This window comes from Etheostoma spectabile, unplaced genomic scaffold (assembly GCF_008692095.1).
Source record: "Etheostoma spectabile isolate EspeVRDwgs_2016 unplaced genomic scaffold, UIUC_Espe_1.0 scaffold00570083, whole genome shotgun sequence".
Taxonomy (NCBI): Eukaryota; Metazoa; Chordata; class Actinopteri; order Perciformes; family Percidae; genus Etheostoma; species Etheostoma spectabile.
This window is the reverse complement of record NW_022605519.1, coordinates 1-13,707: the sequence shown is the minus strand read 5'-3', so window position 1 is coordinate 13,707 and position 13,707 is coordinate 1. Positions and strand designations below refer to the sequence as shown.

General features: G+C 38.7%; 1 protein-coding gene across 1 annotated transcript; it reads right to left on the bottom strand.

Annotated features, from left to right (window-relative positions):
- Positions 1 to 7,171: 7,171 nt before the first annotated feature.
- On the bottom strand, positions 7,172 to 11,324 carry LOC116685603 (G2/M phase-specific E3 ubiquitin-protein ligase-like). Its single transcript, XM_032510591.1, has 4 exons — positions 11,112 to 11,324; positions 10,775 to 10,944; positions 10,247 to 10,461; positions 7,172 to 8,135 (listed from the first exon to the last, which is right to left on the bottom strand). Exons 1-4 carry the CDS (start codon positions 11,289 to 11,291, stop codon positions 7,903 to 7,905), a joined length of 798 nt encoding a protein of 265 aa, XP_032366482.1. The 5' UTR covers positions 11,292 to 11,324; the 3' UTR covers positions 7,172 to 7,902.
- Between the last annotated feature and the right edge of the window lie 2,383 nt (positions 11,325 to 13,707).

The following is a 13,707-nucleotide window of genomic DNA, read 5'->3' as shown; positions in this document are numbered from 1 at the left end:
AGACACTCGGCTGAAACGAGTATCTGGTACGGATAAAGCACTTTCGCCTAGTAGAAGTATTATACGAGTAAAACAGTCAATATCTGTGCTCGGATTGAATAAAACTCCTAATTGGCTAGCCGACTGTGTCTGCGTTCTGTGATAGGCTAGTCCCAGTGCCCCTCCCCTACACACATACAGATTTCTTGTGTTGCTCCGCTCTGCTCACTCTCACTCACACACAGAACACTGAGAACAGTGATCTCTCTCCCTCTCCTTCAGTCACTCGGGTCTTTTCCGTTACCGTTTAGGGTTTCTTCAGCTTCAGGTTTGTTTATTACTTAGGTTTGTAGTACTTACTTAGTAACCAGTAGACTTCTTGTAAACGTGGGGTTTGTTCAGACGTGGTGCTTGGTAGAAAACGTTGCGTCTCTCTCTGTCGCAGATTATTATTTTTTTTTTACCGTCTGCTGACTCCAATTTATTCAATATATTTGATCTGTAGAATACATTTTACTTCCTAATTGCAACCGCGGGTGTTGTATTCATTGTTGCAAAACTTGTACTGTATATAGTTTGTTTGTTACCATGACAACACCACTGATCTAAAGCTTAATGCTGATGCTGTCATGTAAATAATTTTCTAATCGGCAATAAATATAACAATATCTGATCAAACCATATCAATTGCATGCTTAAAATAACATACCTGTTAAAGCCCCGCCCAGGCCGAGTAAAGATACAGATAATTCATGTGGTAAACAGATACAGATAATGCTGTACTCGCTCATCCCTAGTAAAGACAAAATCAGTTGAAACACTTCAACGTGCATGTCAAGGCTAAATGTGCCCACTATAAACTGACGGGCCAAACAGTAGCACGACATTATTGGCGTTATACATGTGCTAACAGTTAGTTTAAGGTAATGATAAACATACGACAATCCCCGTTTTGCATTTCGCTGACGCTAATTTAAATTCAGAAAAGTAAACTTTGATTTGCAGAAAATTAACGTTAGCATGTTTTACCATAGCTAGCTAGGTGGCGAGCTAACGTTAAAGAGATTTACATGGTAACTTCAGATACATTTACTTTACAATGGGACTCCTCTTATTTGTAAAAACTATAGGACGAAAATATACATACTGTTAGGTCTGCTGCTGGTAGCGCTCTGTCTCTGCCCCCCCTCCCCTCGTTCTACTTTTAATTGCAGGAGTGAATCCTGGTGTGCGGGAGGCAAGGTTCCAGCTGCCCCTCAAAATCTCTAATCACCTCTGCTTCAAATACCCGGTCAACCTACCACTCTTTGTCAGGTCATAGTCAAGACGACAACATTAGTCGCTCTACTGGCTCTACTGGTTTGCATTTGTTTCTGTGATAATTGCTTGTCCTCCTTATTCTTTGTCTGCCACAGTTCCGTGAACCTGACTCTTGCTGCCACTTCCCTCCTGCTCTCCTCACTAGATCTGTGGATTATTGGACACGGACCCTCAGAAACAAGGTACCACACGCTCTGTACCCCAGTTTCCCATTGGATTTGGACTTGGCTTTTCCCTATTGCATCCCATAACTAGAACATTGGAATAAACCAGTTAAAGTGTCATTTTTGTCTCTGTGTTGTCTTCATTGGGGTTCAACCTAGTTCCACATGTAACACAACTTAGTAAAGCTAAATCTTACCTGGAATTACGTAGGCTAGCTGTCAATAGAAGTTGCATCCAGATTGTCAGTGAAAGGGTGTAACGTAAATAGTAAGAGTGAAGCAGCGTTGCTAACGTCACAGTTAGATCCCGCCCGTAGACTGTATATCCCACCCATCCGTCTGTGGCCCCTTCCTCACCTCTGCCCTCTCGTCTAAAATCATCACATCCACAAACAGGATGGCTGCACCCATAAACGCAAACTCGACGAATCATATCAGATCTCCAGACCGATGGGTGACGTCACACATGCTCTGTCCATTAATATTAATGGTCTATGGTTAGTCATAACGGTTACGAAAACATTCAAAATTAGACAGTCATATAAAAATATCAGTGTAAAACTGCAGCGTGTCTCTTTGTCAAACAGAGAGGAAACATGAAACAACACGTCAGGATCCTCTTATTGGCGGAGCGTAAGTCATTGGCCCTGAAAGCTGTAACGTATATCACGAGCTAAAAGACTAGCAAACAGCTGCTGGAGCTCGGTTACTGCTTAGTTGGTTGCTGGTTAGTTCACTGTCTTAGGGAAATACCGAAATGGATGCATTTTTAGCACTAATTGTATGTTTTTTTAATGTTAAAGTAATTAATTACTATAGAGAAATTAAGTTAGTAAACCTGTTATTGTTGTTTTGTTGTCTAATCAGCTGCCATCTACTGAAAGCTGCATTATATAATAAACAACTTTAAAAATAATTAACAATAATTAACATTACTTAAGTATTCTGGGATTTAAAACATTAAGTTAGAGCGCATAGACATGCTAGCTGACTGTTAACCGGATAGTAGCTAGCTGTCATAAAGTAGCTAACGTTAGTAGGCTACTATAGGTTAAGGAGCGTTGCACACAAAATACATGAAAACTTGTAAAATCTGCAACAAACGGTGCAAAATTCCTCATAGATTTTAATGGTAAATCTTCTGGAAATCATTCATCGCTTAAAACAAGACCTCTTTGGGGCCATGCTGCATCGCCATACTATAACGTAGAAACATAATTACAAGTTGAAACCGAAGACAAGACTTTGGTGTTTATTGGGCTGAATGGGCAATAAATATTTATCTATATCTATCTATTCAGATATCAAGCACGGTTTCTCCAAAATCACACCTTTCCAACCATCACAACTCTAGTGTTGGTAGAAATCAACACACACTTTACCAATTTCTACGTGAAAATATGTTGGCTTTATACACACTAAAAGTACTGTTTTTTAGATGGAGTCTGGTTGGTTTAGTGCTAGGTTCGTCATAGCTGTTTCTTGGAAACAGAAAGGTCTTAAATAGGTTATAAATAGGTGTTTCTCTGGAGGGATAAGACACTTAACACTTCACCATTAGAACTAAAATTAAAATTTTAGCAAAACTGGGGTGTTTTATTTATATATATATATATATATATATATTATGGCATGCCGTTTAGGAAATAATATATATATATGAAGTTTATCCATCTGAATATATGGAATGAAAGTCTGAATATATTGAATGGAAGTCTGAATATATGGAATGAAGTCTGAATATATGGAATGGAAGTCTGAATATATGGAATTGAAGTCTGAATATATGGAATGAAAGTCTGAATATATGGAATGAAAGTCTGAATATATGGAATGAAGTCTGAATATATTGAATGAAAGTCTGAATATATGGAATGAAAGTCTGAATATATGGAATGAAGTCTGAATATATGGAATGAAAGTCTGAATATATGGAATGAAAGTCTGAATATATTGAATGAACGTCTGAATATATGGAATGAAAGTCTGAATATATGGAATGAACGTCTGAATATATGGAATGGAAGTCTGAATATATGGAATGAAGTCTGAATATATGGAATGAAAGTCTGAATATATTGAATGAAAGTCTGAATATATGGAATGAAAGTCTGAATATATGGAATGAACGTCTGAATATATGGAATGAAAGTCTGAATATATGGAATTAAAGTCTGAATATATGGAATGAAGTCTGAATATATGGAATGAAGTCTGAATATATGGAATGGAAGTTGGAATACATTGACAGAAATGTCACCAAAGGGATACCTTTCTGAATTCACTGGATTTACAAAATGGCATCGGCTGAAATAGTCCAATACTTTGTTGAACTGCAGGTTTTTTTTGCAACAACTGGTCATACTCCAAACGACACAAACAGTTTGGAAATTAGATAGCGTCACCTTGAGGATCATATTTCCATTATTGCGACATTCTTAGTGCTTATAAGCAATCCTGTTCAACAAAACGTTGCCGAAAGAACATTATGCATCATTCTTGAAGGAATTTATGAGTCTCTTTGGGAGATGTCGGCAGAAGTAACACTTCAACTGGAAGCTAATGGTGTGGGCACACATTCTGCATCTCAGAGAGGAAGGCCGAGGTAAGTGATATAAATGGAAACAAGCATATTTGGATAGAGGTTGATGCAGGCCAAGAATTTGCTAGCAAAACTATTAATTTAAGGTGTTATGCAGTGGTGGAAAGTAACTACATTTAGTTAAGTACTGTACGTACGTACAAAATTGAGGTACTTCACCTGAAAATATAAATTTTCTGCAACTTTATACTTCTGTCTCACTATATCTCAGCGGAAAATGTTGTACGTTTTAATGCACTATATTTATCTCACAACTTTAGTTACTTTGCAGATTCAGATTATTAATACAACATACATGATAGCCACCTTTACCAGTTGCAACATTAAAACAAAAAACACAATCATTTATCAGTGGTGAGCAACTGGTCAAATATTACTTCAAACAAAGTAAAGGTTGTTCAGTCAAATTTAAACTGAAGTGAAAGAGCTATTCTGCATGAGTACTTTGTTGCTTTTTTTGTACAGTTTTTTGTACTACTTTTATTCTTTAACTGAAGTAGCCAAATATTTCCAATACAGTAGTTTTTCAGCATACATTAACACATTTCTTTTTTTTCTCTTTTAAAGGTACAACATATCAGCTGTTCAGCTGACTCACATGCGGGATTTAGGATTTAGCTGGATGGCCATATCTCGAATGCTGTCTGTAAACATTCGAACACTGTACAACCACAGGACACAACTTGGTTTACTCGACTATGGGAGTTTTACCAACATTTCAAATGAGGATCTTGATCGCCTTATTACTGAAGTTCTTAGACAAACCCCTGGCTCAGGAGAGACCTACATCACTGGTGGTTTGAGAGGGAGAGGGATCAGAGTTGAGCGTTGGCGAGTGCGCGAGCGATTAAGGATAGTAGATCCAGTGGGAAGAGCCTTAAGAGGACGGAGAGCAATTCAACGGAGGGTCTACGATGTCTCTGTCCCAAATCAAGTGTGGTATGTGTTGTGAAAATTTGATTAACATCACAGTAATTAGGCTACTTCCTAGCTGCTGAATAAAGCAAGTTAGAAAGATGTATAGATTTAGGAGGCCCAAAACTATGTTAATTAAATAATTAGCTATCATGGCATAAGTCATTAAATAAACATTACATTAGCACTTTACATGACAGCTAGGTAAGCATAGAAATAATGGGGTAATAGTGTGATAATAACAATTAAGTAATACCATGTTATTACTAAATTAAGACCAGGTAATATCTTCTTATTAACTGGGTAATAAGTCTGAACGTTATGTAACCAGATAATAATAGTGAATCACATTTAATGATGGCAACAACACACAACTAGTTAGTATAGTACAATAATGTTATGGTAACAATACGGTTACCAGCTAACAATACAATTGTTTCTATATCAGTGCATTATTGGTTAAAAATGCTAGTATGGTGACAATAATGGAGTAATAGCCAGATAATACAGTAATATAGGTTTTTTCACAATATTATTTTTCACATTATAGGCTACTATCAGCATCCATGGTTATTACACAAAAACTACCATCAAGTGTTTCCAGCTAACAAGTCACATCATTAAAGATATCATTTGTATTACCTTGAAACAAACATTCTTCATGTAACATGAAAATTCCAAATTGGCAATTACCATATTATACAGCTGAAATTCATCCTCCCTTATGTTTCAAATGTTCTCTTTTGTTTCAAAGTAATACAAATGGTATCTTTAATGATGGGACTTGTTAGATGGAAACTCTTGATGGTAGTTTTTGTGTAATAACCATGGATCAGGGCTGCAACATGTTTAACTACCTGTTATTAGATTACACCAAACATCAAGAGGCATAATGATTATTTGGAAACACTTGTTTTGGTTTCTGTGTAGTCTGGCTCAATGGTACAACTTAATTACTTCTTTAATATCAAGTTTTAATTAACTGGTACTCCACTATTACCATTGTTGTAATGTTACTGAACTGTAATGTACAGTGATACATTATATTCCTTTATATTGAACACTTCTATCAACAATCTCTGGGGTTTAACATTTTTATAATCAAGTAATAAATTGCCTTCTGGATAGAAAAAATAGGACAGCAAAGAAAAAAATAGTAAAATTTTGATAAACAACCAAGTTGTTTGTAATAATAATAATGTCTTCTTATTCCAGGCATATTGACACAAACCACAAGTTGAATCCATGGGGATTTGTGTTTCATGGAGGAGTTGATGGCTATAGCCGCTGCATTACCTACCTGAGATGCTGCACAGACAACAGAGCATCAACTGCCTTGCAACTTTTCCAGGGAGCTGTTGATGTATTTGGACTCCCACATCATGTCAGGAGTGATGCTGGTAGTGAAAATATTGATATTGCACGGTTTATGATTGAGAATCGAGGGTCAAACAGGGGAAGTTTTATGGTTGGACGTAGTGTTCATAATCAAAGAATTGAAAGATTGTGGGGAGAACTAAACAGGGTGGTGTCAGCATACTTCAAAGACCTTTTCCTCTTTATGGAAAATGTTGGGATTTTAGATAGCACTGACCCACTTCACATTAGGGCTCTTTACCATGTTTACCTTCCAAGAATTAACAGATCTGTGGACGAGTTTGTGAGGCAGTGGAACCACCACAGCTTAAGGACAATGGAAAGTAGGTCCCCAATGCAACTGTGGACAGTTGGAATGCTCCAACTGCCTCACCATCAAAGACTCAATCATGTGCATGTGCATGTGCAACGTCCCTATCACGACCAGTGGGACATTGAGTTAAGGGTAATTAATCCCTTGATTGACGATGGAAATCATGGGATTGAACTTTTTATCACAGCATGTAACCTGCTTCAAAGAAATATTTAGTTTTGTTATAAGTAGTTCTGTTGCTGTTCATCAGAAGTGATACAGGTCTACAGGTTGTATGACAGAAGATGCATAAATGCTTATAATACATTTTCTTTCATGAAAACACATAGCAGTTATCACCATATAAATACATGCTGTGTGTATAATATTATGTATCATTACCTACATTATGTATCATTACATACATAATGTATTCATGTAACACTATTGATTACAATGAACCCTGTATTTTTCTTACTTCTTAAACTAATATTGTGTAGTTCTAAGTATCCAATGGAAAAATATTACATTTAAAGCCTGGGATGCACATATACCGCCACAATACATACTAAAAGTAAGCAAGTACACACAAAGTAGGAACACAGAACCATTTATTTGTTACAAGGCCATACCACAACCTATATAATGAATAATAAGCCATAGCAATGGGGCTGGGCAACACTGATAAAAACAAGTAGCTACAGTGAGCCTGTTCTCCTGTACAAAATTTGCTAATGGGTTGTTTGAGCAACCTGTTTTTATTTTACAACCCATAGTTAAGTACAGTGGTTTAGCTACATCTAGCCTTCAACCCCAAATCTGAGCACTATTAACCATAACTGTGCTTATTATTTTTACCATTCGGACATTTATCATGTAATGATCTCATTTTATCCATGTCTGTGGTAATCAATCAATCTAATCAATCTAACGCTGTTATGGGCATATGGTTTTTCAGGTTAGAGAACTGGTTGACAAAAATGCAACAAAAAGTGCCTCACATGTATCAACTGAAAAAAAGTTCACATAGTGCACCTTATTAAATCTGAAACAGAAAAACATGGCTTGAAATATATCTTCAAATGAAAGAACATACTTACTTGTTTTACTGTACATTTTTCTTGTCTTTACTACAGTAAATGCTTAGTTTTTGTCTCAGGGAATAACAGAAGGAAATAAACCTAGCACTTAAAAAAAAACAATTCCTTCCTCATTATATCTCAAGCTCTACAAGCCCTCCATAACATTACCTCTCACGCTCTTCCAAATCCTGGTGAATTGCGTATGGCAAAGTCCATGTTAGATTTAAAATCAGTGTATACTGCATAAACTGGTATGCGAAGAATATTTTCGCAAGTATTGGCCACTGGAAATCGGGAGTGGGTGATGAACTCAAGGCTTGGCTTCGGAGAGAAACCCAGTGCTGGAATGCTGTCACATCCAGTGAAGAAAACAAGAATATCCTCCAGAGAGACATCATTTTCAACTGTAAAAAAGAAAAAGAAAAAAAGTATTTTCATATAGTAATTAAGTATTATACCACTGGAGTAATGCAAAAGTGATGTATAAAGGGTGAAGAGTTAAGAAAACGTTAAATTCACTTATACGAGAATTAGGCATTATCTTTTAGGTATTTAAATGACGCTGGAATTTGGGAGGGTTGCCCATAATGGAATAGACAAAACTAACAATAATCTAGGGAATATAGTGAAGCATTTTGCAAAAAGAAAATAAGAAAATAGAAATATAGAGGAGTTGGTAACATTATTTGTGCACAACAGCCATTACTGTTAGTTTGGTTTGATGGTGTATATAAATGTTGTATGTTATACTGTATTACATGGTGAAGAGATCAAATTTAAATAAACTGTATAATTTTTTCAACAATATCATGTCCCACTGTTGCAGCCAAAAACTTTTTAGAGTATATCCAAAAGCGGCAATTTGCAGGTTCAAGCCTTCTTGTAATGAAAGAAGGGAAATAGCTTAATTAGTCAAAATCCAAGCCATGACTGACATCTAGGTTTTGGTCTTTACAAAGCCACTTCAGCTCGTTTAAATCTGTTTAAGAAGGAGTGAGATCATTAGTAGTTACTTGGATGAAACTCCACTTCGATGAGAATGTGTGGAGCCCTCTAACGGGCTTTTCTATTGGTTTAACCTTTTATGTGGCATGTCAGATTTTTTTTGGACAAAATTTTACTTATTGTTTTACAACAGTTTACACCTAACTTTGTTATTACTTCTAGTTATGTATACAGGTGCATCTCAGAAAATTTGAATATCGTAAAAAGGATAATTTCCCCCCCATAATTTCAGGCAAAAAGTGAAACTTTCATATATTCTTGATTCATTACACATAAAGTGAAATATTTCAGGCTTTTTTTATTTTGTTTTAATCTTGATGATTACACTTTTAGCTCATGGAAATCAAACATCCAGATCTCAAAATATTAGAATAAAGAATGTATAATACAGAAATGTCGACCTAATGGAAATGGAAACAGTATCGGTACTTTATGCACTTAGCACATGGTCGGGGCTCCTTTTGCACTGCTGAGGTGTTATGGAAGTCCCTAACCCTAACCCTCTTCTTATCTTGTCTCTGGTTCAGGACTGGCTTGACACTAGGAATCTGACGCTCATTTCCCGTACAAGTGTGTGCTTGGTGGCTCTTAATGAGTCCAGCCTCAGTCTACTCCTTGTGAAGATTGTTAAATCTTGTTAAATTTTGCTTGACAATCCTCATAAGGCTGCGGTCATCCCTGTTATTTGTGCACCTTTTCCTACCAAATTTTAACCTTTCAGTTAACTTTTTTCATGAATATGCTTTGATCCAGCACTCTGTGAACAGCCAGCCCTTTCAGCAATGACCTTCTGTGACTTCAATGTCAATGAGTGTCTTCTGGACAATTGTAAAGTCCTCCCCATGATTGTGCTTGTGTGTACTGAACCAGACTGAGAGATAGAAAGTCTCTTCTCAGGTTGATATTTCTGTATTATACATTCTTTATTCTAATGTTCTCAAATTTTGAGATATGAGAGATCAAGATTTAAACAAAAAAGGAAAAAAAGTGAAATACTTCACTTTATGTGTAATGAACCTAGAATATATGAAAGTTTCACTTTTTGACTTAAATTAGGGGACAAAATGATCTTTTTGATGATATTCTAATTGACTGAGATGCACCTTTATACAGTATACATCACTATATTTTTTTTACATTAAGTTTATTCATTTGCAATACTGTCTTTTATTTATATTCATATATTTTAGCCCTATAACATAGCCCTATATTTTCATTGCCAACTACTACTTCTGTGATTGTTGTGCACAACAAAAGAATAAAGAACTGAAACTGCTCAGCAGTTGTGGCAAAGCAGTGGCGATAGCTATCCAGTGGTATATGGATAAGAGGCCAGGGGAAAAGGAGCATCACACATCACTCAACAAATGCTCATTTCATCTCAAGACCATTTGACCCATGGCAGAAGACAATAATCAACCAGCACAAAGTCAGTAGGGTTCTGCCCCTGCAGGGCTTTAACCCCAAATAATGTCTCATATTAAAACACTGTGCCAAATGCCAGACTTACTTTCAGCATCCTGAAGATAGTCTTGCCAGAAAGCCAGGGTCCGGCACTCTTCTCGGAATGCATTACTCCCTCTTTCAGAGTGTGAGATCTGGAGGAGATTCTCCACATCAGCAGCTGTTAAACTCTTTTCGGGCTTCACAAAAAGGCTCTTTATTTGTAGAGGGTATTTCTGGATAGCATCTAGGACACCTAGAGATGTTAACCCATCTCTGAACCTAGTAAAAAGGAAACAAATGGCAATGTGTAGTTCATGTGATTTTGAACCTGCGGTGAAAACTTTTTTTTTTTTTACATGTATAATTTAGTAAGGTCCCTAATGAAAAAGAAGAAAAAGTAAATTATATTTTCACTTGCACTATAAAATGGAACTCATCATCCATAATTCCATATATAGTAGCAACTCAAAAGTAAGCTTTTTCTTATGCTTTCCTCTTCAGTCTCTTGTATCTTTTGCATTTTATCACTATAAACCTAACAGTTGTTTTTCTGCCAAAGTACAATTATAGTATTGCTCAGACATAAACATACCTTTCAAAAGGTGCACGTGTTCGCTGGAGGACATACCAGTGAGCCAAGTCCAAAGCAGTCTCTTGTTTGTTTTCAAGTGTTATGCGAACATTGTGACCAGCAAGACTGATCAAGATGGCTGCCTGTGCAACTGCCTCCTGCAGTTGTGAATCAGTCTCAGCCTCTAAGATCTGAAAATATTAAAATAAGATTGGAATATGTAGATAGTATTTATTGACTCTTTTATTGAGAATGAAGACATATAACTGTTAGCTTTACTGTTAAAATTGTATGTTAATGAGTGCAAGCAAAATGAATAGTTTGTAAATATGACGCAATCCAAGAACAATATGCTCACCGACTGCACCTGTGACCTTGTTTCTTCATCAGTAATGTGTTCAGTTTTGACCTTTACGTTGTCTGGACCCTTTTGAAGACACTCATACAAGAGTTCAGACAGGAAACATGGACTCTGCCCCCCATGGGCAATTGACATTGCCATGATCTGGCCAGCGTAGAAGTATCCATTGTCTTTCATCGCTGTTATCAAATGAAAACAAACATTACTTGTCAACTGGTTACATCAAAAATATGTTTATGTCACAATGCCTCTTTGGGATATGTGAACGCAGATTATTTTTACTTCAACTTCCTTTCTCAAAAAAGTATTATAGATACAAAACCTGAAATTCTTACACTTCCTCATTAGTCAGGTATAATGTATTTATTGATCCAAAAGAAATCCAATAGAATAGAATAGAATAGAATGCCTTTATTGCATTATACACAAGTACACGGTACTTGTGCAACGAGATAAAGCAATCCCTTTGCAGTGTTGACACAAAAAAAATATAAGAATATAACAGTATAAAATATCAAAAATATAAGTCAAAGATATAAGTGTGTGACTGTCAAGTATACATATATAAATCAGCTTGAATAAGCATAGGTAAGTGTTAACACTCATAAAATATTGCACAGTGATGGAATGAAATGATTAAGTACTAATATTAAGTAAATACATTGCACAGTAATGGAAAGGTTAATGTATTAAATATTGCACTGTATGAAATGAAATTGCACAGATTCCAGTGTCCTATGAGGTATATATAACAGTAACAGTATAACAATAATATTGCACAGTCGGACGGAATGAAGAAGACAGTCCGGGGGCGGGGGGGGCTGTGGAGTGGAGTCAGTGCATAGTGAGTTCAGGGGTGAGTTCAGGGTCGTTATGGCCTTCGGGAAGAAAAGTTCTTGAGTCTGTTGGTCCGTGCTCTGATGCCATGTAGCGCCTTCCTGAGGGCAACAGGTCAAACAGATCAGAGCCGGGGTGGGAGCTGTCCTTTATGATGTTCTGCTCTGCTGAGGCAGCGGGAGGTGTAGATGTCCGTCAGGGAGGGGAGAGGGCAGCCGGTGATCTTCTGTGTGACCTTACAACCCTCTGCAGCCTCTCCCTGTCTGCCACGGTGCAGCTGCCGTACCATACTGTGATGCAGTAGGTCAGCAGGCTCTCGATGGGAGCGCGTAGAGGTCAGCAGCAAGTTGAGTCCAGGTCGTGCTTCCTGAGGACCCTCAGGAAGTGTAGTCGCTGCTGGGCCTTCTTGATGACCGCTGTGATGTTGGCTGACCAGGAGATGTCAGCTGAGATGAGGACACCAAGAAACCGGAAGTGTGGACCCTCTCCACACACTCGCCGTTGATGTACAGGGGGGCTAGGTCAGTGCTCTTCTTCCTGAAGTTGATGATGATCTCCTTGGTTTTCTTGGTGTTCAGAGACAGGTTGTTCTCCGAAAACCAAGTGCCAAGTTCAGGACTTCTCTCTGTAGGCTGCCTCGTCTCCCTTTGAGATGAGTCCGACCACTGTGGTGTCGTCAGCAAAACTTGACGATGAGGTTGTTGTTGTGGGTCGGACTGCAGTCGTGGGTGTAGAGGCAGTACAGGAGGGGGCTCAGCACGCAGCCCTGTGGGGAGCCAGTACTCAACATACGAGTGGAGGAGAGGTGGGGGCCCAGTCTCACCGTCTGCGGCCGATTGGTGAGAAAGTCCTTTATCCAGGCACAAGTGAGAGGGGGGAGGCCTAGAGTGACTAGTTTGGATATGAGAATGTCCGGGATGCTGTGTTAAAGGCGGAGGTGAGTTGTAATCCACAAAGAGCATCCGGACGTAGCTCTGCTGCTGCTCCAGGTGGCTCAGTGCAGAGTGGAGAGCTACGGCGATGGCATCCTCTGTGGATCTGTTGTGCTTTGTGCGGTAGGCAAACTGATAGGGGTCCAGATCTGGGGGGAGGTAGTCCTTGATGTGTGGAGAACAAGTCTCTCGAAGCACTTCATGATATTACCGGGGTGAGGGCACAGGACGGTAATCATTTAGGCTGGTGATGGGAGACTTCTTCGGCACTGGGATGATAGTGGCTGATTTTAGGCAGGGGGGGATGACTGCCTGGGCCAGGGAGAGGTTGAAGATCCTAGCAAAGATGAGGGCGAGCTGGTGAGCACACGCCGCTGCACCCTTGCCAGGAACTCCATCTGGGCCAGCAGCCTTCAGGTTCACTGCTAGAGTACTCGTTCAACGTCGTGCTCCTTACGGTGAGAGGGGTGGTGCAGGAACCAGGTGTGGATGGGGGTAGGGATGGGGTAGTGCAGAAACCAGGTGGAGGTGTCGGCAGGGCTGGGGCGGGTTGTGGTGACTCAAAGCGAGCAAAGAAGCAATTCAGCTCCTCTGCCAGCTTCGCACTGAAGTCTCCTGATGATGAATCACAGCCCCTGTAGTTGGTGATGTCATGTATGCCCCGCCCACCTCCCGTGTGTTATTGCTGGACAGATGGGACTCTATGCACTTCTTGTGGTCCGCTTTGGCTCTTTTAATTCCACTTTTCAGGTCAGCTCGAGCATACCGTACACAGGGCTGCTCGGTCCGTCTGACCTGAAGGCAGCGTCGCGGACCCTGATGGA